At 35.2% G+C, this 26829-nt stretch overlaps 1 protein-coding gene across 2 annotated transcripts in view; it reads left to right on the top strand.

Annotated features, from left to right (window-relative positions):
* The window catches only part of LOC129787593 (steroid receptor seven-up, isoforms B/C), a 46291-nt gene that overhangs the window by 16380 nt on the left and 3082 nt on the right, over positions 1–26829 (top strand). For both annotated transcript variants that reach the window (XM_055823310.1, XM_055823309.1), the window contains exon 3: positions 7565–8116. In XM_055823310.1, the coding sequence (XP_055679285.1) occupies positions 7565–8116 (552 nt within the window). The remainder of the gene's footprint in view (positions 1–7564; positions 8117–26829) is intronic.

The following is a 26829-nucleotide window of genomic DNA, read 5'->3' as shown; positions in this document are numbered from 1 at the left end:
CGCACCCCTTAGGAAGGGATCACTCTGACCTTCTACCTGGGATCCACGATGCCCAGCCGGTTCACTATGGATGGACGATCCACTCGACTGGTGTTTCTTGAGTATTTTATGCTAAAAAGAGGAGCTTTCTTATTGTCCACCTTGACTACACCAGCGAGCGGTGAGAAGTGACCCCTTGGACGTATCTTGGGATTTACAAGTTGAATATTCCTTTCAATCAGCATACATACTTTGGGTCCCTTCCCAGGGAATCCTGTTTGACCAGAGTCTTGACCATTTGCTACAATGTGTCTCTTACTCACATATGTATGTAGGATAATGCCATCGGCATGGGGTGATTTTACGAATTTGAGGATCGCCCAAAGATCAAGGGTGGGAATATTTTCTATAAGATTTTCACGCATTGCACATTAATTAATGAAGTTTTTGGTTAGTGTGGGGTGTGTATATGTATTGCATCTGCGCAACTGACGATATTCTTTTGCATTCCATAAACACAATGAATATTTTCACTATATATACCCGTGTGCTGCTTGAAGTATGCACAAATCTTCCCTTTTCGACTTTAAGCACATAATTGCAATATACAGAACACAAGCCGTGGATCGTTCCCACGGTTCGTGAACTTCAAAATTGAAAGAAAAAGTTTGATGGGCAGTGCCCAAATCATCAGTGGAAAAGTAGCCAGATTATCACGAATAGAGAGAACCCTCTGATCATGAAACTGCAGCCAGTTGGATCTTATATTGCGATAACCTATGGCTCCATTCCGCACTAATAAATCTTCAAATACAGTTCAAATCTCTGATGCGCGATGTTGATCTCCATAATATACACGAAAAAAAAAGAAGTGAATAACAACATTCAATTAAACTCCTATTTGTTTCTCTTCTTTTCATCACCATCGTCCTCTTCCTTTTTTTTCGTTATGGCACTCGCCATCCGTCTTGGATTGGATTTCTTCTCGTCATGATCGCTGTGTAATTAATAAATTGGATGGGGCACACAGAATAAGATGTGTTGAGACCTCAGCTTTGGCGTGCATGTAGCATGGAGTTGAGGAATAGGTCAGAGGTTCCCTCGTTCGTGTGTTTTACTCCAGATGCTCTATCCGAAAATTCCAAACATTCCCAGGTGAATGTTAATAACAAAAAAAGTAATAAATCAAATAAATGGTAAAAATGATAAAAAAAACTGAGCGAAAAAGGAGCGGAAATGATACAATGGGCACGCGTGCGACGTTTAGAGATTTTTTTACAAAATAGTGAGGTTTTTTTTTTAAGAGGCTCACTCCTCAAATAAAAGAAAAGAAAGAATGTTTTATTGAGATCCCTACTGAGTGATCCTCCCAGCCTCTTAGCAGCAAGTGCATCTCATGGCATTTAGTATGTATTTATCACGTAATTTTCACTTAATTAAAATTTACATCCCATACAGAAACCTATTTTCCCGTATCACACCCTCGCTTTTTTATTAATGCGCCAATGAAATGTGCAATTACGTTGTGTGATTTATGAATTATGCTAATTTTTGCTTCATAAAACCATCACCGAATGAATATCGTAACGGTCTCTTAATAGTCTTATATCGATAGTGCAGCAATAAAAAGTAAGTGACTAAAATAAATAAAAATCCCATTTTATATTAGGCTGTCCAAGAATTTAACGCAAAGCTTCCCATACATTTACCAATTTTTTTACATGTGGGTTTCTCTGCATCGATTTCTTGGACATTCCAATATAACACGATACTGCTTCACTTCTTGTTGAATCTCAAACTGCAAAGTCATCATCATCAATATAAATTTGAGAGGTAAAGTGTTCAAACATGGCATTCCTTTACATGTTTTCTTCAAATTTCGTGTCAGCTGTCCGCTAAAGGAATTTCTCATATATGAAACGGTGAACATTTTTATTATAATGTTACTACACTTGCTAAAAAATAGTAGTTACATCCTCTACATAATAAAGTGTACATTACGGTTTTTGACTTTTAATATATACTATACATATAAGTATGTATACATACTTATATATATTTATATATATATATATATATATATATATAAAATATATAATAACTCGAAAATCTAAAAGATTCAAATGCAGAATTTGTTACCGTCTTGTGATGAAAAAATAACTTTTTTCTTTACCTTAAATAAAATTCATACAATATGATTTTTCCCTTATTGCCCAACATACATACCTACCTACCCTAAAGAATGAAACTTAATTTAATCGTTTCTTAGAGAGAGATAATTATAGTGCAAATGAACGGCACTTATACCTCACAGAAAGCTCATAAACTCTCTCATGGTTGCCGCCTCAGCATTTTTCCTAAAGTTTGATGAATATGGGATTCTTTCATGAAATATATATGTAGGTATATAGCGAAATCACCGTGGAGATACCTTTTGTGCGCCCCCATCGAAGGAAAAAAGGGAGAATCCGTCAAGAAAATATTTTTCGGAAGGTTGTAATTTTGCAAATACACGCACCATATGTTGATGCAAAAATCAGGTTTACAATGTGTGAGAACCAAAATATTTTAGTGTTCTTTTATGCTATTTTACATCATTCATTGGCTTTATATGTTGGTATAGCCAAAGCAGGATTTCTTTTTCTTTTACTTATAGCGAAAAAATCGTGAATGAACTCTCGTGAATGTGAGATATTTACTAAAGAATGAGGCAATCGCGGGGACTGCCTTTTTCTTCGAAGGAGAGAATGTATGTTGGAGAGAAAAAAAATATAATTAATGTAATATCCCTCCCAATTCTCAGTTCGTAAAGTTTGTAAAATGAAAATGAAGAAGTGTTTAATACAAATGTTTGGAATTGATTTTTGTGTGTAAGAAAATAAAATTGATTGGTGTTATTTTTTCTGCTATCATTAAATGCTTAAGAGATGTATTAAAATACGTTAGATTATGGTTATATGGGTAGAGTGATAAATTCAAAGAGATTTATCATCATACTAATGCTAGTTTTTCATTTCTTGACTTTTAATATTAAAATCCAACGTATAGAAACTCCCAAGAGAGCTATTTAGATTTATACGTGCTTCGGAGTCAAAGTCAATTCTTAATAAAAGCAGACTCCAAAAGATAAATTACACGTACAATAACGCACCCAAAGAGCTTTATTCTTCCCAAGAACATGAGTCTCAATTCTGCGGGGACCACACAAGACACCGGAGCAGAAAATCAGCAACAATATCAACTCACACACTTTGTCAATTTGATACACAAATTAATTGTCTATTAATATTTCTTCTTCCTCTATTTACCTTTTCTTTGATTGTGTAGTCTCGCGGTGTCCCTTCTTAACTCCACCTTCACTGGAAAATGTAACGGATTGTCATGTAATTCTTGCATATATCGCAAAGCATATCGAGTACGATATTTCATTTCTTTTCACATTTATTCCCATGCCCGTGTGTAGGGATAAATTTATTTGAGGAAACTCTCTTTCAAGAGAGTCAAAATCAATTCTCATAGTGCTCACAGACTCATTGCTGAGTGTCGCTGTTGGACATATTATTATTAAGTATATAGTAAAAGAGAGACGATCAAAAGTAGAAATATTCGTGGGAGCTCTCAGTTGTACGTAAGATCAGCTTGAGAAAGATTTCTTTTAGTGTTGATTGATTGTGAAAGATAAAAAATCGTCTTGGGAAAGAAGATCAGGAAAAAGGGGATAAATTGATAAATCATTCTAAAAGTTTTTTTTAGCTAATAATGATATATTCGTTATACTTTTTATGAAATTTTCTCAATAAATTTTCTCCCACTGGAAGCTGGATTAATACATGCAAATCAATTTTGCACATAGTCCACACGGAGCCGCACATCATACGAAATTATCGGATTTTTAATTCACACCATAATGCATGGTTAGGTGAATCATAGTAATTTCTTATAATCATCTTCAAAAAGAAATTACGTTTTCGCAAAACAATTTCAGATACATTCACGCCTTGTTATTTCCACCATCTATAACCACGTTCTCAGTTAGAACGATCCATTGATTTATTGATCATTTTCGTAATTTGTATACCTGGCGGAATTGAAGTGCATCTTGCACTATTTTGCAATATTATAATAGAATTATAGTGTACCACACTCACTGGGTAATTTATCCACAACATTCACCAGTACTATAGTGTAATGATTTAACACTGAAAAAAACTCTTCTTTCCACACCTTACAAACAAGGTGCAATTTTCACAAAAGAGCCAAATCGCTCTACATTTAATATTTTGCATTGTTTCTTGTATATTAGAATTTTCCTTGGGAGAAATTGCAAGTAGCACAACTATCTGATTTAGTTTTTTTTTGGAGGCATGGTCATTTTTTGCCCTGGCTTTGAATCTACTACTTATGTACACATGTTATTAGTTGTTGACTTGCATACAAAATATTATTCACAAGGCGCGAATTAACTCATGAAATTACGCAGAGAATAATTTTCATATAACAAGAACGTGATTTATCAATGCTCCACAAAGTGCAACGTTTATTTGTAAGAATGTAAATAAAATAACTTTCAAATTGGTTTCGAAAAACGACATGTCTTAGAAAATTTGTTAGTATTCGCATTTAATTCTCCAATTTAACAACTTTAGCAAATAATATGGGAAATGAGCTTTTTATAATTTATGGAATGGCATATCGTGGTGGGAAATATAAATACTTTACATGTGGTATACCCACTAATCTATGGGAGGACGAACACAGACGGTCAGGAAGACAGAAAATACTAGGTGGACGGGATTATGTAAAAGAAGGGTTGATGTACGCGAAAAAACATTAACATATAGAAATCCCAGGCAATTCTAAAGGACGACCAGACTACAATAAACCGGCAATTCCAGCTCAGAGCCATTACTTAAGCAGAGCAAACCATCCTTACAAACCTTTTAAAAAACACCCCTTAAGTTTTTTTTGTAAATGAATGAAATATTTAAAATTTATTAGAGCAGTTACTACAAAATGTAGTTTAAAAATTAAAAAAAAAGAAAGAGAAAAATTTCCTGGAAAAACTTCTGTAAAACTCACTTTTATATATCAAGTCATTATCTCTTACCATTTGATCTCAAGATCATAACAATATATAGGGACAAACGAGCACAAGAAAGACAGTGTGACAGTGCAAATTACCTATATGCTTTTGGGTGGTTTATTAGCATCACTGTCGTCTTCATGGACATAATTTATGTTCCTAAATGCATAAAAGAAGATAAAATTGTCCCATCTTTAACTTTTTTAATGATTTCTTGTTTCTGCATTAAAAAAAAATGTTTTTGTTAATATTTTGCATCATTGTATTTTATATTGTTACGCGATAAGAGATTTCCTGCAACAATTCAAAATTATCGTTTTTCTTCATTCTACACGTAAGATATTCCTTTATAGCACTTCCCCATTACATCCACACAAACGATAAAAGCTTCAAACGATCTTGTAATTCAACACCAGCGGTAATTGAAGAAAACATCAGTAAATTATCCATCCTTTTTTTTTATCCACTGCGAATTATGCATTTTTGCAATGTTGCATTTCGGTGGATTGGATAATAAACAAGCGTGGTATTGTGATTGCGATAGCAGTGATCTTTCCGCATACACCGTGGAACAATGTCGGAGCGATCAATCATTTTGTGCAAAATTTAACGCGCTTCTTTTGGCCTCATAAACTGCCACTCGTATCCACCGTATACACCGGTGGTGTTACTTTATATGTTAGTTTGTCTATATAGTCATTTCACATATTGATGCTAACCGTGTTGGAGCGTCATAAAGCCCACGTTTCTCAAAAAAGGTAGAATAGAATATCGCTTAAGAAATCTTAAAAGATTTCTGTGTGTGAAGTTCAGGATCATGATCTTTAGGAAATTTAGGAAGTAGAAACATTACCATTTTCCACGTTTCATAGCAAAATTACGTTCTAGTCGACTTTACACAATTAATCAGTTAAATACGTTTTAAATGATCAATGAATTTCTTGTAGTGTTAACGCAAACCAAAATCTACTCATAGGCTATTCTCGGGCACAAGATGAGAGAGCTATATCTCACGAAAACTTATGGTTTTCGCGTTTTTCGTCTTCCTTTTTTTTCTTTACTCCCGGATGATGCATGCGAAGGAAGGCATTTTGTGAGTAATGAGTTCTTGTGAGATTGCTCTGCGTGAGAGATAAACTGACTTTAATTCAGCTGATTTGATGTGATCATTTGCACTTTGATGCTCACATGAGCGTGCCATTCATTTGTATGGTTCTCTTCATTTCATAACTGGTTTCTTCTTCAATTTTACTACCTATGTAGTATGCAGAAATATTTTCTCATATTGATCACTTCAGGTGTTATAGCAATTGATTATGTTTGAATGAGCTATCTGCCACGTTTCACTAATTCTAAAAAGAGTTTTTGACATCTAAATGTTTAAACATTTTAATAATATTGTGTAAAAAAATCCTTTGAATGAAAGAAATGATATGACAATTAGGGATATCGAGGAAATTGGTGATAAAGTATGTGGGTAGTAGATAAGCGATACCCCGGTGTTATTCAATTAAATTGATGATAGTCATTCAAGGGAATTTATTTCACTGTATCATCAATCAATTTATGTTCACCAAATACTCATAGATATGTACAAACATAGCGCTGAAATGCAAATGTTAATATTTTATAGTGTTGTCTTATGTGACAAATTAAGTCAATTCTTGGCAATTGAGTTCTCATTTCAACACATATGCATTCAAATTCGCAACAAGTCGATTTAATAATATACCAGCACATTGGGTTCTAATAAACCCTGCGATGTGGATATAATGACACGCTTCGTCAATATTCATTACACTTTTACGTGTGTCTCATGACATTGTTAGTCACTTGTTGATCACATATAATCATACCAATATAGCTGTAGTATTAGAGATTCTACGATACTTATTATTTATGCAAATACAACTGTGAGGTACCTAAAGGGATTGCAATTGGTCTATGACGAGCATAATTCACAATACAAAATTACATACTGTGTGGTCTGTGGTGAATGACTTTAATTCAATCAATGTATGTTCATTTATTTTCAATGATCAGAATGGGCTAAATTGAATCTTTAAAATTCTCGATTTAGAAAAGAATAAAATTGAACCGTTCCTTAATTTTTAGAATATGCTTTTCACAAATATTTTAGAGTCAGATTTGGGTCATTCTGCTCTTCTGCAGAGAGATATTTCGTCATGGGCAGCAAGAAAGTTAATTTCAGTTGCTTTGGCTCTATTTTATTGGAGACGTAAAAAGGCAAATAATATGATGACCTCATTAATTAATTATTTGCTTTTACACTATCACATTATATACTATAGAATGTTTATGGCCAACCATGACATCTTAAGGTCTTTTGTACTTTGAGTGGAAAATTAAAGAAATTGAAATTAATTCAATGGGAGAATTTTATTGTTTTTTCGCGTTATTAGTTAAACGTTTAATGCAGTTTGTTGTTTTAAGGCAATAATTGAAAGAATCCAAAATTGTTAATCTGTTTTTCCATTTCAGCTGTTCAGCGAGGACGAGTTCCACCCTCACAACCCACTGGATACCCAGGAATGCACGGACAGTATGCTCTAACGAATGGAGATCCGTGTGCAGCTGGTTTCAATGGACATTCATACCTAAGTTCCTACATATCGTTGCTCTTGCGTGCTGAGCCTTATCCCACATCCCGATATGGGCAGTGTATGCAACCAAATAATATAATGGGGATAGACAATATCTGTGAATTAGCAGCGAGGCTACTATTCTCGGCGGTGGAGTGGGCCAAGAATATCCCATTCTTCCCGGAGCTTCAAGTAACGGATCAGGTGGCTTTACTGCGACTGGTGTGGTCGGAGCTTTTTGTACTAAATGCATCTCAGTGTTCAATGCCGCTCCATGTGGCGCCCCTACTTGCCGCCGCGGGACTCCATGCGTCTCCCATGGCGGCGGATCGGGTGGTGGCTTTCATGGATCACATCAGAATATTTCAGGAGCAAGTGGAAAAACTTAAGGCGCTTCATGTTGATTCAGCCGAATATTCCTGCCTGAAAGCAATTGTCTTGTTCACAACAGGTAAGTTGCTAGATATTCTGTTTACAGATGTTTCGGCATTGCTTACAAAAGTCATCGCCTCATTAACCACCGCCACATCAAATGGTGGTGGGTCACCAAGTGAGAATGAGCTCCTGGGTATAGTGCAAGCCCACATAACCTCTGTCGCTTCCACACCTAACACATCTAGCAAAAGTTCCACGACCCCATCGGTGAGTGCGAGCTCACCGATTGTTACTAGTGCCAGCTCCTCAGGTAGTATGGGTATGCTAGGGTCCCCGTCGATATACTATCAAACACCCAATAGATCGTATTCGGCGTTTGAGGGATTCCTCAATAGTCATTTCTCATCTGGATATGGTAGTGCCTTTAGTAGTCCTATATCGTCAAATTTAAGCAATATGTTCTCCTACTCCCATTCTACATCGTAGGATATTGTAGGTTGGTTTTCGTTGCATATTTATGGCTCCATTGTGTTCTATCTCCCTAGGGCAGTTGTTGGCTCGTGAGTAGATCGATACTTAGGTACCTATATATAGTCTTTAAAATAATAAAGATAATAATTTTGTAAATTAAAGCTAAAGTTAAATGAAACCGACTCAAGTTTGTTAAATATTTATTAAATCTTTTAGATCAATTCAGTAATTTAATAAAAGTTGTCTTTGTTTATCCAATTATTTTGTTTTTTTTTATATTGATTTTTTTTGTTGTAGTCGTAGTTCTAATGAGTTGTAATTCTTTTATGAATTTTTGTTGTTGTTTTGTTTATTCTGTTCAAAAACGAAAACTAACGTCTTGAAAAAGAATGTGAAAATTCCTTGATCCAAGACATTTAGGTACGTTTCTTGATGATGATGTTCAGCCAAAGATATATAATTAATATCGGTATAGAGCACCACGTCTTTTTGCACAGGGATTTTTTTTAAAGGTATTAAAAGCAAAAAGAGGTGAATACGGACGAGCAACAATGTGAAGAGGATGGAATAGAAAAGAAGAGATAAAAAAGTAAGACATTGGTATTTAATACATCATAAAATTGTATTTCGATTGATTTTCTTTTGTTACAAGAAAGATAATTTTAGAATATTTTTTAGAACTTTTCTTTAGAACGTTTTAATTTTGTTGATAGATAGTGGATAGTTTTTTTTAATAGTGACTTAGAATTTTTAGTGGACTTCTTCAGTGAAGAGTTTGTGGTTTAATTGTGTCTATATTGGTAGGTTTAGAAGTAAGAATCTTTGGTGAGGAGAGACCCTTTGTCTGCGCGCGCACATGAAGAACCACTTCTTGGTAATTTAATCGCGCTCCTTCACAAACTTTATATCGTACAAGAAACAACTCTGACTAGCATTACATGTGAGTGATTCATGTTTTAAGTTATGTACATACATATTCTATATTGCACACATCTCACATTGAACCGGTTCATATAATAACAACGAATAAGCACACCAAAAGGAAGAAATGTGGAAAAGAGAGCCGCAAATGCTGAGAATCAAAACGACAAGGTTTAAACGTGTGAATCTTGCGAAAGGAGTTTCAAGAGGGAGCGTTTGGTGCTATCTTCAACATAGTTAAAAACTTAAAATATATCGAGTTGAAAAAGGACCTGAAAAACTATTATAAATATTTTAATAAAGGGACTCTCAGCACTTAACAGTTAATTCTTCCCGCTCTTTTTCTGGGGTTCTTTTTTAATCGATTTATTCATCTTAAAGTTTAACCGTCAAGGAATTCCTGAATACGCCATGTGCCAAAGAATTTTCCAATATTAGAAAGGATTTTCTAATAAATTCCAATTTTGATTTAATCGTTACGACAAAACATAATAAAATCATAGATCTTCCTAAGAATTCAACTCTTTCGTTGGAAGAGAAGTAAATAAAATTCGGGTAGGTAGTACATCTAAACATACTGTGGGGTAGCAAAGATTTAGGTATATGTACCAGAAAAAGTTAATTAAATTTAATTACTTATTAGGCAAGCATATAAATGTGTGTCACCAAATATTTGGCTACCGTTTAATTATGAAAATTACACTTTATATGAGAAATGTGGTGTCATCTTTGTTATATCTTGTGACAAAAATTTTTCAGTAGGCCCCCCATGGCGTCATAATTTGTGGTATTTTCGCTTGAGATTTTCGGTGGGGGGATATAATGGGGTGAATGTTAATCTTTTTGACATGTAATCCACCACAATGAGACCTTACACCTTATTTTACGGTCTTAGCATATATACACATACAATTTTCCATTATTGCAAAAGGTGAACTCTCTTGCCAAAGTTTCACCATATAAAGCAGAATATATTTTGGTAATTCCTCCGGATCCTTTACCCACGCATATACATCTCCGGGGTTACATACCTATAATAGTTGGGGGAGGGGGTATGTTATGATTTGAATTGAATCCTTATCTGTTGTTCTTGCACACGTGAAAGGTCGAAAGGGGTGCGAGAGATTTAACTTGGTTAATATCTCTTATGGCGAATTGTTTGTTAGTATATGCGGACAAGTCATACCCCTACTGGCTTTCCGCTACAAAATGATTATATCTCCATCCCTGTGGAGAATGAATCTGGTGTGGACTTACTTTGCATTAATCCCACAATAATCTTTAAATTGTTGTGTCACCACTAAAAAGGATTTAACGCTTCTATCCCTGCAAAATAATCATTGCACTGTGTGACATTTAGCAGCGCATTTAAATGGGGATAAAGGTTAAGTTAGGGTTCGGCGGGTTAGGTGTGATAAGACAAACATCCGACAGGAGTATTTATGCACAATGTCTACTCATATGTATATATCATAGTATTATACGTATATGAACAAGACCACCCCCATTGCTACAAATAATTCATATATTAAAATTTATGCGCGTGTTTTGCTTCTTCACCCTCAACCTTTAGTTCAGAGGGTTATCGAAAGATTTCACAACCCTCTGTGGTTCTTGATACATGCGATATGAAGTCAAAGTAATTATATATTTAGGTACTTATCTCACTTTGTCAGTGATTTTTGTGTCTTTTTTTTGACGACATAAATTTAAAATCCTCAATATTTATATTGCTGTCGAGCAAATAAATAAATTTCGCGTAAGATTCGGGAAGGAGGTATAAATTCGAATTAAAATCAATTCAAATAATACTTAAGTGACAACAAAGAAAGTGAATGCGCGTTGCTATTAGCATTTTACTTTAATGCCAGTTTGTGGCAACCACTTTGTCAATATTGCGAAACATCCCCCCTTTTTAAAATGAATGAAAAAGGTATAAGAATGAATTTCGGAATTTATTAATTTGTCGGAAGGAATTGATATTTAAATGAGGAATAATCGGAATTAATATAGTCGAGCTTTTGCCTGCAATTTGCAATGTTTTCGAACCTCCCCCTCAACAAATTGAGTTTTGGACCCTATGAGAGAGATGTTTCCCGGTGTATCTTTTATCGCCATGCCGACGATTCTGTTGAGCTTCCACCACGACGTGTAAAAGTTGAATATTTGTTGCATTTTACAGGGGTAGGTTCGGTAGATGGGTGCGGGGTGAAATAATAAGTCAGTAATTCATTTCGTTATCAACCCTTTTTCCTTTCACTTCACCCACACATTTTTGGATTGAAACCCCCTCACCCCCACACCCACCCTTTTGTGTCTTTTTACATTCATTCAGCGAAGAGAAATCATTTCGATTTCATTTGTCTACTCGCGTGGCATTTTCCAGCCCCCAAAATCTGCTGGTTCACATTTTGCGTATTATTTTCTGTTTGTTTATTTTGCGCCCTGAAAAGTTTTATCTCTTTGCCAAATGCTCTCTCCGCAATACGCGGGAGGCCACCCTCTTTTATATACATACATACAATTTTCAAATGGGCTGTGTTTATGCAGTGACGGTCTCCGTAGCAGAGAGACTAATTTATTTGATTTTATTAACATAATCACATAATTATTAAATGTGTGTATATGATGGGGTATATGGTTAGCTCGCGCGAAAGAGTTGTTACACGTTTGCGATATCCAAGCCCCAGCGTGTTGTGAGATCCCCAAGTTCACGATGGTGTTTATGCATCTATATTCTGGTACTTCGATTAAGCTATGATTATAATCATTATTATTATTAAACCGTACCCATCTCCCTGTAATCATTTCATCACTTTTGTTGTTATATATTTTCCCATCATCGCCAATTCGTCCGACCAAACATTCGCGCGCACTCTGCCTTGCCCCTTCTCGTGTAGTCGATCTATATATGCGCGCATTAATATGGTCTGGACGAAATAAATGAAAGCCAGTGATTGTTATTGAGAATCTCGTGTCCATTGTTCACAATAACACCAGGCTACACCCACACTTATGTTTTGCAGGCAGTTCGATTCTCATTGTTTCATTTCCATTGTAGCACTCGGATTTTTTATACTCCATCGACCATTTGCACCACACAGTCCAACCCCCCTTTAAAGCTCCTTTTTTCAGGATCACTGAGAGAGGGTTTTGCTGCTGCATTCATTTAACCAATCCGAATCACATTTTGTAATTACTTTCCTCAAAAAAAAAACTCTACTTGTCATTACTCCTATATAGACTTCAATTTTTAATTTTTGCCTTAAAAACATATTTAATAGAACTTTAGAATAAAATGTGTTTAACATTGAATGAAAGCTTTCATTTGAGACTGATTTATTTATCCGTTCTTTTATTCAGAAGAAGTCAGTCTGAAAAACAAATATTATTGATGATCGCAAATCTTAAGATCGCCGTATTTGATATTAGTGCTGTTTGATTAAAAATTTAAATCTAAATATCTTCTCATCGCTCTCATAATTTTTAATTAAAACAAAACTCGAATTCAGAAGTCCTAATACGTCTAATATACAATCAATCAAACTAATTTAGTTCAAGCAAAAAAGAAACTACATAATTTGGTGTAAGAAGTTGATGAGATTTTAATTCAGACACTTCTATTCAAAAAAAAAAAAAAAGAACGACGTCTATAAAAGGTAGTGTTACTAATCAAATAATTCAACAACCAGAAGTGTTCTTGGGGCATGTTTTGTCGTACTTCTGCAGTTCGTGGGAAAAGGCATTTGTGAAGTTTGATGACAGTAATAAGATGCTCCTAATGGCAACAATATAAATTTCACACATAAGACGTTGCGTGTTGTGTATGGACATACACGGTGATCGCAACAGCGCGATGATCTCGCGTGTGGTCCACCGCGGCCGCCTTTTCAGGTGCTTGTGAAGACTCAAATGGAAGCTTTGTTCAGTATATGTGTCTTGTCTTCATGACCGGTGCCAGAGTTTCCAGTGAAGAAAAAAATTTAAACGGCAATTTGTTTTTAGTATCCAAGTCCATACATTCTTTCTGGTCGTTGAGTTGTGTGCCAATGCTGCGAGCGTGTGCTTCGATGACAATTTGTGACCAATTGATTGTTGATTCAAAAGTATACGGGGGGAGTATGTCGAATGACATGGTTGTGGGCGGGTTCGTCATGGAGGCATCGGCGATGATAATCTCAAAGTGCATCGCCTGTTGCGTGTTTGAAGTTTTATTGTCACCATGGCTATATATATTGTCATGTTAATTTTTTTCTTCATCTTCAATTTGGGGGGAAAATTGATGAGGTGGTAATGGAAGTGTGACTGCGGTCTTTTGATATGAGATCCAGTGGATCGTGTTTCTTTTTCTACTTCATCACCGAAATTCCTTCCATCTCCACACGATCACCATTACCTTTAGCCGCACGACGATGCTCACTCAGGTGAGCAGCAATTCCCATGCAAATTGAGTGAAATGAATTTTGATTTTATGTGGTCTTTAACACGATCTCCATCGTAATATAATAGCATTAAATTGAAATTTTTCATTTTATTCTACTTTAAGAGCCATTCTTTGCTACACAAAAATTTTTATTTACCCCGAAACTTTCAACGACGAAGGGGATATTCAATGAGATTCTCGGTGTACCTACTTTTGTACCAAAAAAATATTATCGGGAAGTAATTTTCCCTGAAACAGAGATCTAACGTTAGAAACTCTTCTTCTTCGAGAGGAAAATATTTTTCCAAAAAAATTCTTCTCTATTTTACCTTATAAAATCTCAATTGTTTAAAATCGATTAAAGGGTTAAATTCTTGTACGCTAAAAGGTTGAATATTGCTTTGGTTTCTGCAATGATAATCCCTTAGCGAGGTTTTTCACTTAGAGCGCGCACCAAAAGCCAGCATATTGGATGGAAGCATAAAACTCTTTCTAGCTGACAAGGTGGCTGAATTTGAATGCTGGAGGGGAGTGATGGTGAAAATTGAAAAATCGGAACACGATTTCACGCTATGCGCCCTGTTCATCATTTTCCACTCTGCATTGTTCTCACGCACCACAGATATGTCTTCTGCGGATAGGAAGTGTGTATATTAATCAAACGACAGACGACAGCCCGCGAAAATCTAGTTACAAATCTCATTTTATACTTACTCAAATGCTGCCCTGTAGGATTTCTTTGCCGTGTGCTCGTTACCTGCGTGTGTGCTATATGTATAAGCAGCATAATACATCATGAAGAAAAAATGCATCACGAAAATATTTCTTTGATGTCCCTGAGTATAATAAAATGTGAGCAAATTGTTGTTACCTCGCGCGCGAAGAATTTTAATATGAGTATTTTTTCCTTTGGTTCTTTATTCCATGGCAGGGTTGTGTATGAAATATGCGACACAGAAAAGATGAGATTTTAGCATAGAAGATGCATTTTGCTTAACTACGCCGTGCTATACACATCATGCAATTTTTTCGCACTTCTCTAAGATGAATGCATAAAATTTTAATTTGAAGGTAATCACCCAACCATCCACCTCCAATTTGGCCATTTGCAATACAATGTGTGCGGGAAGAAAATATATAGGTATTGAAAGACGGTGTGATGTGCCTTCCTTAAAAAATGTGCACTCTTCTTTTCATTTGAAGAAAAGATGCAAGAAGAAGATGGCTCTCTGCAAACCGGTCCCAAAACTGCTGCGCGGTGTCTTATTGTATTTTATTCATGGTCCATAAATAAAGCGAATGATTACAATAATACTCCTATCTGTATTCCACCGAATCCATATCGTACCACCGCACAGGGAACACTTCAGTGTGTCTTTCGGTGGTGTCTTAAAGAGCCAAACAGCTTCGCGCGAATAGATACCGGTAAAGCTCATGGTCTGGTGTGGTGGTATCTATAAGTTGACCATTTCATCGACTAAGGGAATTCCTTTTGACTGTTTTTTTTTGTATTATTTCAATTTCTCTGTTTCTCTTTCCTCCAACATTCTCTCTTTCTCTACCTTCTTCCAGGGAATTTATGTCCGTGACATTATTAGCCAACTTGTAGATTACATTTTATTCATCCTCTATATACCCATACAGAATCAGTTAAAGTTCTATTTGCCCTATGAATTTTAAATTGAATCACGTAACATAATGCTCAGGCGGTAAACTAGGTGACAAATTGCTACTAAATTAGATTTAGATGTGGGTATTTAAGACATCGTATATTTAAATAATATTATATTGCAATTTAATATATTGCCACTGAATAGATTTTCTTGGGTGTTCTTAAGAAATTGTTATGATCTCTGTATGAAAATCGTTTCTTTTGGCGTCAAATTTCAACGAAGAGTCCGTAGTTTCTGATGTTCTAGAAAACTTTAGAATTCACTTGACCTACAATTGAAGTCTGATCAAAGTCTCGTCTGGCAAAAATAGTATTACATAAACTTATAAATTAAATTACTACGCATAAGTAGTCTTCATATAGTAAAATACCATCTTCCATAACGTCTGCGTGCTATTATTGGCTTTTTTGCTGTTTGATCTTCTCCTTAAAACATACATATCTACCTATATATGTATGTATGTATAATGCTCACTCCTTGGGTATTTTCTTGAAAGTCTTCCTCCAACGGTAAGCATTAAGAGATTGTACAATGAGAAACGAAGGACCGTTTATTGCAAAACCAACATTGACACCTTTTAGCATCTATTGTGGACAAATTTGTATCGGTTTTGAAAAATCTACTTAACACACAATACGTTCAACAATAACAGGAAGGCAACAACACATTGAGGGGCAGTGTGTGCTGGAAAAGAAGGAGGGCGATGATAAAAAAAATGTGCAGCAAGAGTATAAGACGCGCGGGAGCTTTAAATATGTAATAAGATAAACTCCCCTAAAATGTATCTTCTCTCTCTCACCAAATGCTCCAACCAAACAATTCTTTCGTGGTACAACACGGAGGACTCTTGGATTTGTTTGGTGTCTCTTGGAATTGGTGTGAAAGAAACATTTTGCGGGAATATGCGGGGAACTTTAACAAGTTGAGGGAATTTTTGCGTACAAATTCTATTTATTTATTTCCTCCTCGCGAGCTTCCAATTCCGTACGGTAATTTCTTCACCATCATTTGCATACAGTGACAATAATTTTAAATGTGCTACACGTGCAACAACGTCCATATCATATGGCCAAGAAGATGCATCTTTCAGGCCTTGTTACGAAGGAGTACGCACAGATAGGCCACACTCATAGAAACGCGCCTCTTTTTCGTGAAAAAAAAAATACATGGGGATATGGCACCAAGGATATCGATGCTTGGGCACACACCTCAAAGAGCAACACCTGGATATTGAATGTTTTTTTTTGAATAGGATATATCTTCCTTGAATCACAACAACAAAACGCTTACATAATTTCTTTTCATTTTTGATTTCCATCCAGGAGGTATAGAGAGAAGACCAAAGATGAAGGAGATTCCATCATGAAAGAAGAAAAAAAATAACACAAGAGCCCCAGAATGTAGATTGAATTTGCCGAGTATAAACGAATATATCGCATCTGTCTCTTTACTTAGCTATTGTATGGAGAAAGAAAAAGTGTCAGAAGAATGCAATTCACGGTCAGATTATCCGATAATCATTTATCCAAGAATACAAACTCGAAGATGTGTCTACTATGTGTAGTTGGGAACTTGCAACAGAAAGCGTGCCCAATAAATTAAAAGAAAAAACAATAAACCGCCTTTTGAGTGTGAAATAAAGCGCGTGATTCAGAGATAGTGTAGGTACCTATCTACTTAATAATATTTTATAGCCTTTTATAAAAATATATAAGACATTATAAAATAATCAATGGATCACATGGGGTACACTACACTCCTACTTATACTCTCTTAAATGCAAGAAAAATGTGTTTTCTTCAGGATTTTCGCTGTTCAAGTTTTTTAGATTCCATTTTTTTTTTATTTTAAAAAAATTCATCAAGGAAATTCTCACGATTGATATAAATTACGACTCTTCGTGGGGTTTTTCACACATATTTTCATGTGATTTTCATTACCTCATCTTTCTGTATTATCTGAGAATTGAGGATGTGAAAATTAATTTTCCCATCGATTTTCCTTCCTATAATTATGAGATTTATCCATTGAAATGGCGTTTTTTAAAATTATTTACATATTTGGTTCAAAATTTTCCCTTTAATTTCTCATTTTTTGAAAAAACAATCGTTCAAATAGTTTTCTTTGCATCATGAAGTTAAAATAAAATCCAAAAGGATTGGAATTTTGGACAATTTCAATATTTGGTATTTTCACTTAATGTGAAATACCAACTAATAAGTATATATAGATTCCAAGTGTGGATTCAGTTCACCTCTCGACTCCCGCTGCGCATTCAAGTGGTCATAATGTGCAAGTTTATGTTGGCATGTTCTTCTTCATGTTGTCGTCTTGTGCCTTTGCTTGGTGTTTGTCCATTCGTATTTATACACATTTATTATTATTACTACTATTTGTATTTTGCCCTTTATACGCTTTCACCCCAGCCCCCAATCGGTGTCCCATGTTCCACATAGTTCGCGTGTTGTTGGCGCATTGTTGTTGGGTAATTTACTGTCTTGAACAATATAATTGTGCCATATTTCGGGGGACACTCTCTCGTACCATTCCTTTAGGAAGATTCCAAAGGTCCATATATGTATGTATATAGCGTCGCGTATATTCTCTTCTTGACTGAGCGAGGGAAAAAAAGAATATTATATACAGAGAGTGCCAAATAAAATTCCTCACTCGGAATCAGTGAGGAGAAAAATGAAAAATTTTTTAAACTTTGACACTATTCAGTGAATGCCAAATAAATCAGTTGGGAGTTTTGTTATTTTTGCGAAGGAGGTTTTGTTGCTCAAATATTTTATTGAAGTAAATTACAGGTATGTGAATTATTTCACACAAAAAAATTCTTCACATTCTCTTCGTCATTCAAGTGCTTCATCCCCGTTGAAAATTATTATTTTATTCGTTCTTAAACTTCTTAATAGTGTATTCTTCAATATCTTACAATAAAATGGTTCAATTTTAGAGAATGACTTAAAGAGCCTCAGTAGCCCCTCCCTTAGCTTCGGAATCAATCAAATAAAATCATCTTCTACGACCTTTCTGGTTCTAAAAATTCAATAAAATTTCAAAAGATTTTTTTTGTTTATTTTATTCATCTCTTGTGGGTGAACACAAGCTAATCAAATTTCTTTCAAGCCTCTGTTTTTATCTAAGTGATGGAACCACTTTATTCATTTACAGAGTTCAACAGCAAAGTGTCGGCAGATGCTATGGGTGAATTATCCATTCGCCACTTGTCGGGGCATCATGTTCAAGTGGCAAACGTTCATGCTAAAATATGGCATAAGATTAAATCTGTATAAAAAGTGCATAAATTAACCCTTCCCTGATAGAGTCGCATCTCCCTCATTGTAGTAACTCTCTCTCTATCATAACTCCTTGTGTGCTGTTCCATCTCTTCGACTATTTATGGGATATAAACAATGATAACGAAGAGCTGGGTCGTGGCCAAGTGCGCAGTTTTCTTTCCAGGCAGTAGACATTTTAATTATGCCCTTAAATCGGTTTTCATCCCATTAGCTTTAGTTCAAGCAATAGGGCATGCAAACTTAAAGACGAATAAGAGCTGTACCTTTTTTGAGCGAGAGAAAGAGAGAGCGCTTCCAAATAAGGTTCTAATAGGAAAGACCGTATGTTAGCTAGGGTCAAATCGGCAGCTTGTCATTTCCAATATTGTCCTCATATGCGCCTCTCAATCAAACTATATACATACATTATACCTTCATTCTGTAATTATGCGGAAAAAAACACATTTCATTTTCATATCCATTTTAGCGTTTGTCTCCCGAACTGTCCTCGACTTTGATAATGTGTGGCTTTTGTCCGGCTGTCGAGAATGACTTATGGGATCCAATAAAGGACTTCCCTGTTGCGGGGAAGGGAACAATAATATTCTATTATACCTCACTTTTGCACTCATATGGATCAAATATCTTTCTTTTTTTTTCACCACACAGCCCGAAAATATATACGCCCTATGAACATTTAGGTAGGAGGAAGATCAATTTGGCAGAGTCTCGCATGAATTTTGCATATAGAGGACATTTCTCGTGAATATGTCCCTGAAATGATATTTATGATTCTCATGTTGTCATTTTATGATAGATGCTGTATTTTTTATCGACGGGAAATTGCAATAATTTGCCAATAAATTCCTCTCTCTGTGCAACATCCCCACAACAAGTCAGTCAGTAGCGGTGTGTGCAGTTATATGTATCAATAGTTGCTTGATCAAATGGAAATTATTTCATCAATTGTTATGCTATTGTAATGGATGATTGAATTAATTTATGCAAATGGTGCAAATTTGATCCTTAGTTTGGTGGTTTAATTTTTTTTTTACAACACCATACCGTCTATAGAGGAAGACTCCTGGGAGCTTTTGAAGAAGGAAAAAATGCGTGTGCAACATTATGCGGTATAAAAACATTTTCTTGTAGCACTTCAATTTATATAAAAGGAAGGAATTGCGCGAGGGGTGTCTAATCTCCTTCTACGTGTACACTTGAACAAATCTCAAAAGCGATTTGTGTTGTCCCAATGTGGCACTTTAAGTGGAATTCTGATTTCATTTCTTTGACTTGTGATTTGAAATCTCACCCAACAGGGAGGCATACCTATGTGTACTGTACGTACATATACCCCATCATGCCAAGATGCCATCCAAGTTCTTCGTCTCTTCTATCGAAACACTCAATCTGACATTTAAATCAATTTCTGGCACTTTCCCCTCTGAATGCCAAAACTTTTCCACATACACACATAGCGAATAATTCTGAGGATGGCATCATGAAATATATATAGTCGCATACAGCTCCATTTAAAATTATGCCCAAGAGTGACGATGAAAAAGGGTTACAAGCCCTAGGAGGTGGTGACATTCTCCGTGTCGGTCGCATATCATAGCAACATCCGCTTCCTGGTCTAACAACATCCATATGTATTGACAGTGAGGACCATCTTCGTTGCCACAGTGCTTACCACAAAAGAGTGTGACAGTTGCTGCGGGGTTTGAACTATTCCCCCGAGCGGATGAGCAACCCCTAAGCACAACGACACGCTTTCCATTTTCTAATCGGACAAAATGTGAGTGAGAGCGAGGAATTTCCAATGACTTCACCACCCTTGCCACGGTTCCACATTAAGAATTCACTTGTTAGGGGTAGATGATTTCTAGAACTATTGACAACTTAATAATTTTTAATTTTTCGTAAAGAGACAAAGGGGGTAAAATTTAATAAAATAATTCCTATTTATTCAAATAACATTGAACAATAGAAAAGAGTTCTAAATAGAACACTTTAATAAGGAAATTATCTTCCTCTTTCTCATTTGGCTTTATTCAGATGCCAGATATATGTATTTTTCTAAGCATCAATCCATCATTTATTAGCGTTAGATTGAATTTTCTCTAACATTTTGTCGCTTATTCTTGTTATTTTTAATTTCTTTAGAATTCTTTTGAATAAACTATTTTAGGTAATTTTATAAAATTCCTCTAATTTGGTAAAATCATAGATAGGTTGTAGCGTCTTTATCAAAGATACAGTCACCCGTAAAGTTCATACCTTCGCTACTCACCTGACTTATTTGCCTCTTAAGTTTACCAACAAATAAACAAGTTCTTGGCATTTTGCTGACATTTGAAAAAGTCGACTTTCAATGTGAATTTGCGCTTTTTTTTACCCTCAAGAATTTTATCCTTCTATGCCGATTTGAAATTTGAAGACAAAAAGGGCGAGGCTGTGAAAAGGAGTTTGTAGCGTTTGTAGTATTTTGGTGGTGCAACCATCCATCAAATCGCTTCTCGCATCAGTGCCACTTGGTGTGATAATGGTCCCCACAACACATGGTGTGGGCTTCAAGAGAGTTGAATCTCATTGTAAATTTTCTCCTGTGTAAAGTAGATTGGATTACATCCCATTTGGTCCTTTTTTGAGGTCATTATTGAGGTGATATCTCAATTCAGCTTCTCCCCATTTATCCCCCTTTTACATCCCTGTCAACCAAAAGCTAATGTGATGATCCTCAGGCTCTCTAACCAAGCTCTTTTTCGCCATTAGCGCAGCAAATAGGAATCATGTAGTAATTCAATCCACAATGTATATAGCAAAATCCATTTGACGTGTTCAACCTGGAAGGATTTTTAAGCTTGTTTTTAAGAATGTGGGCAATTTCCTGCAGGATAATCCAATTTCTACCATCGCCCCTTTAGTCCATTCGCTCTACGTGGCAAAAAGTCACCCCCTTCTGTCGCAAAAAAGTCTATTGTGTGAGGGAAAAGAGTGATAATGCCACAAAAACACCATGTCATTCAGTCAAAGAGGCATTCCTTATCGGGAAACCACCGCAAATATATCAAACAAATACGATTTGTTTATTTCAATGAAGGCATTATTCCATGAATCCAATCGTCATACCACATCCCTCACCCACTCTCTCTCTCTCTGCAATTTACCATCGTCAACCCTCTGATTTTTGAACCCTCTGTCACTTGGATAATTTCTAAAGCGCGCTCCTTTTGCGTTCACTGCTATAATGTAATTTTCACAGCCACACATTGTGGGCAAAATTACTAAAAAGGGGATTCTTCATTTTTTTTCATCCTCTGCAAGAGTGTTGTAATGTTTTATTATCTACACAATTTATTTACACATTTGGGGATTTTATTAAAATTAAGAACTATTTTTTTTATATTTTACTTGAACTAATTTTTTTTTTGTAAATTGTTATGAAAAATCAATTGAGATAGTTAGTCTAAAATTATTTTATTAATGTTTCCAAAATTGATTAAAATGAAGAAAAATGACATTGTCGATCACAATTCTTTACAATTTTGCTGTGTAAACATTACACCTCTTGTAAGAAAAACTCGTGCTAAAAAAAATTCAATTTATAAGGGTGTTTCACGACTTCATGCTACATATATAAGGAATATACTGAAAATTAATAGGAAATTAATGTAATTTTGCATCAGCTGTTTGTGATGAAAATTCTTTTCATTGCATTTCAATGTCTCTTTGACACATCAACCCAAAAAAATTGCAGCCCTATCGCAGAGGAACACGGAACACTCGGAATGAACCTTGAGATTATTTTAGTTATATATATGCCAATGGAAAGGGGTTCAATTAAGGGAATTGTATATATACAAAATTTCACCCTTCTTTTCTGCAAAGTTCCCTTAACAAGATACATCTTCGTGGTAAAGTGTTGGCGTGTAGCCACAGCGACACTCCACAAAAGCATCACGCAGAAACAACCCTTAAATGTGCGGTTTAATCTGAATTTAGCTACTCCGTCCCCTTTTGACTTCTTTGCCCTATTGTTTTTGTTTGCTGTTTTTGTTTCATTTCATGCGCTCAATTCCCGTCAAAAATTAGATAAGAAAGCCTGTCGAGAATATACACCATTGATGGGGTGCAGACGTTGCAGACAAGATTTTCATTTAGGGGTGAAAATATGCATTTCAATTTATATTTTTTCGCAGTTTTTACGAATCAATAAAAAAGCTTTTTGAGATTATTAATATTAAAAATTAATTATTTAATAATTTAGCTAACTTTTAATGCCATTAAGTAATTTTTAATCATTTGTGAATACATCCAGGGCTTAATCCATTATTTATGCAAGGTCGGAAAAGTGTTAGGATTAAATTTTAATCCTTATTCAAACACTGTAAGAGCCATTCGTAGCCTCGTACGCGATAGATATTTTCAAAGTTTAATTTATGGTTTGGGCAATCACGAGGTCTTAAAGACTTTTTTGTCCTTATTATCCACAATTCACTTTGTGAAACTTCCACCCCCCAAACATGCACTATCGAATGTGGCGAGGGTTTAGGGCAAACGCCACATCGGGTGTGTGAATAAATCTTTCTCACTATATCCGTGACGCCCCGAATACATCGTCAGATCCTCCCAGTACATGTTCCAGAATTTAACTCCACGGATATACAACACGATGCGATAAATGTATCAACTCGTCGTTATTTGTGTTGTAACTAAAGCCTCCTCAGCTGAAATATTTTGGCATTTTGGGGGTACACATAGTCAATTAAATAATAATGAGATAGAGAAAAAAAACCAAAATTCCTTCTTTTAATAATAATCAACATTCTTACTTATCTAGCCAAAAAATATAGAGCCCATAACTATGTAATACGCATAGTTTAATAGTCTTGATAACAGCTCTCAGAAAAGTTGGGATTTACTGATAAATTAATAGGGCCTCTTGGGTGCCATTACTCTAATCTTGTGGCTGAATCTATTAGCAAAGAGTAAGATCAATTTCCAAAATAACCATAAAATATAGAGAAGTGTGAAAAACAGAGCTAATAAATCACAATGTCGAAACATAAAAAACGAATCTCTGCCCACGAGGTCTGGCCATCGGAAGCTGTGGTGGTTCAGGCCATGGGGTGCATACGATATGAGGTATTGCTTCTTGACTTGTGTGCAATCCACAAAATATCCATTCCCAGATTCTCTCATCCACTGCTGTACACCACCACACCAACTTGGAATCTGTGATACGTTTCTGACGTGAATTTATTGAGGGAGTTGAAATACACTTGAGGGTGAAAGAATATATCAAATATCGCATTTTTCTCTCTCTTTTCGAACTGTATTAAAGTGGGTAAATTAATTTCTGTATATACGAAAAAGTAAAGAAGTTTTTCATTCGGCATTCTATCATAGTTTGGGAAGATTCTCAAAAGAAGAATCCTATTTCTCAAAGTTCTGCATGCTCTATGATGGTTGAAAAATGTTTCATGACACAATAATGAATGGTTTATTTAATGGCTAATTAAACAGTCATAAAGAATAACACAGGAATTGTGTAAATTTGTACATTAATCAACTATTGTTGATCTTTTGTGGAGAACATATAAAAAAAAACACATCAACCCAACCACAAGTATATACTATCTTTAAGGTGCACACATAAAAAGCGCTAAAATGAGCAAGAGGGTTTATAAAAAAAAAGCATGGTGAACATAAAAATGTTACTCTCTGTTAACTAAATATATTCACTGTTCCTGTGACGTCCAATAAAAATAATTAAAGCAATTCTTTATGCTAAATTAGGGTAAAGTAGTGTTAACAACACACTTCTGTTGATCCTTCTCTTTGTACAACATAAATATTTTTCTCCAGAGTAATGGCTACGGCTTGTTCGTCTCCCCTTTCTTTAACCATTCTTTTGCGTTGAGTGTAATTAAAAAAAATTAAGATTTTTGTTAAGTTTGTGTTAATTTTCAAATGGGTGCTAATATTAAAATTTATTTATCATCCGATTAATTGATTTATGACATACTTTTGTCGCAAGCGTCCATCTCCAGCATAGCAATTAACTCCAATCGAAATAAGAATTTTAATGCAATCCACTTTTTATGAAATTTAATTCGAGCATATTGTCTCGCCGACGGACGATGAGATATCTTCAAGTGATGGCGTACATTATGGTGGCGACACTTCACGATGATGGGTTATTTTCTGGTTGGGAGGGTTTTCCACCGTATTATATGTATATAGTTTCTCTCGTTCTCTAAGGCATCCACATGAAAGATAGCGAGCGTGATTAAGATTGATGTGATTTCGTTGCATGCGTCCATTCATTTACATTTTATATGGAAAGTGTAAGAGAATTTTTTATTGGACATCTGGTCATTGCTGGTACTTAATGGGTGTATGCCTCTGTGTACATGATAACATACAAATATTTTATAGTGCTGTGGGTGAAATTATTTCAAGACGCGGGAGTTTAAACCACAAAATAGCAAAAGGGAGGGACCTTTTAGCAGGCAATGATTCTTATTTAATTCAATTAAAATGTTTTTTATCTCGAGTAAAACAAGGGATTGATAAAAAAAAATATTAAAATATATTATTCTAAATTTTGTTTAAACATCCCCATAAGTATTTCAGCCTAACGTGGTTAAAACATCACATCCTGATAGGGAGCAATTTCCATAAAAATGCACGATGCGTTAACTGAAACACGTGCTCATCCTCCGAAGACTCCAAATGCTACACTGCTGAACTATATATAGGAGTTGAGTTCATAGCATTTGGAGTCATCGAAATGATCCCCCATTCGTTGCTTGAGGCAGTCAAGAGCTATTAGTGTTTCATCTCCATTCTCCTTCTTTAAGTGGTCTAAAAATGATCTTTTTTTTCCTCCTGAGAACGACAAACAGGTGGATAAAATTTCTTTCTACTAGTTTTGACTTTCCTTCTCACACAATATTTATGATCTCTCGATTTTCATTCAAACATCAACACACTGCTTTTGAATACCGCCTTTGAATAACTCAATAGCTAATTCATCTACACGCCGGAGGGACACTTTCACAAATTTAGAATTTTTTCTTTTAGACATAAGTGGCAGTTCTCACTTCTTAAGAATTCTTCACAACTCAAACTCCACATATTACTTTTCGTGGAATTAGAGGAAAAAATTCTGCAAATTATTCACAAGCATTCCAATGAGAATATCTCAACTATAAATCTCTTCCGTCAAATGAAAAGATCATGAAGGGGAAGTCTGGTGGAAAGGAATATTGGGGAAGAGTAAAGAGTATATAGAGAGAATAAAAAAATGCAGGGAAATTTAGAATATTTGACTAGCATACAAAACATATCCACATGGTTAAGAGGAGAAAATTAAGTACATTTTAACCAGTTCAGCTGGCAACATCCACATATTCGAGGCAAGATCGTGAAAGACAACAAAATAATTATTTGTCATTCTTGAGTGGTACATCATGTTGGCTATAAATTATATCACTTCTTCTTCAAGAAAAATAAATTGTCGTCAATTGCCGCTGTAACATATGTGACAACAAGTAACGATTAATTGTGCTACAATTAGAAAATATAAATAGACAAAAGAAAACATTTGAAAATTTCTTACATTAAACGAAATTAGAGATATATGGTACACACAATTCTCATATAGAAATTGTTCTCGTACACACTTTAAATATCTCACTGAGAATTGCACCAGATGGTATCTTCTATGGGAGATGATATTAGAGAGGAAAATATGAAGTTGGCATCTTGCGGAATTTTTGTATTATTTTCAAATATTTATATATGACGTTAAGATTGCCTTAAATAACTATGTATGTAGGTATTTTGTCAGAATAGTTAACATATTTGCAAAAGAATCTCAGGATATCTTCGCTGATTATTCTTTAATAAATTTTTGACTGATTATAGTTTTCCTAAACTGTTGGTTTTTTCAAAATCGGTTAAACGGATCGTTTTATAGGGCAATTGTCATAAATGGTATGCCAAA

The sequence above is a fragment of the Lutzomyia longipalpis genome, chromosome 1, assembly GCF_024334085.1.
Source record: "Lutzomyia longipalpis isolate SR_M1_2022 chromosome 1, ASM2433408v1".
NCBI lineage: Eukaryota > Metazoa > Arthropoda > Insecta > Diptera > Psychodidae > Lutzomyia > Lutzomyia longipalpis.
This window is presented reverse-complemented; position numbering and strand designations above follow the sequence as displayed.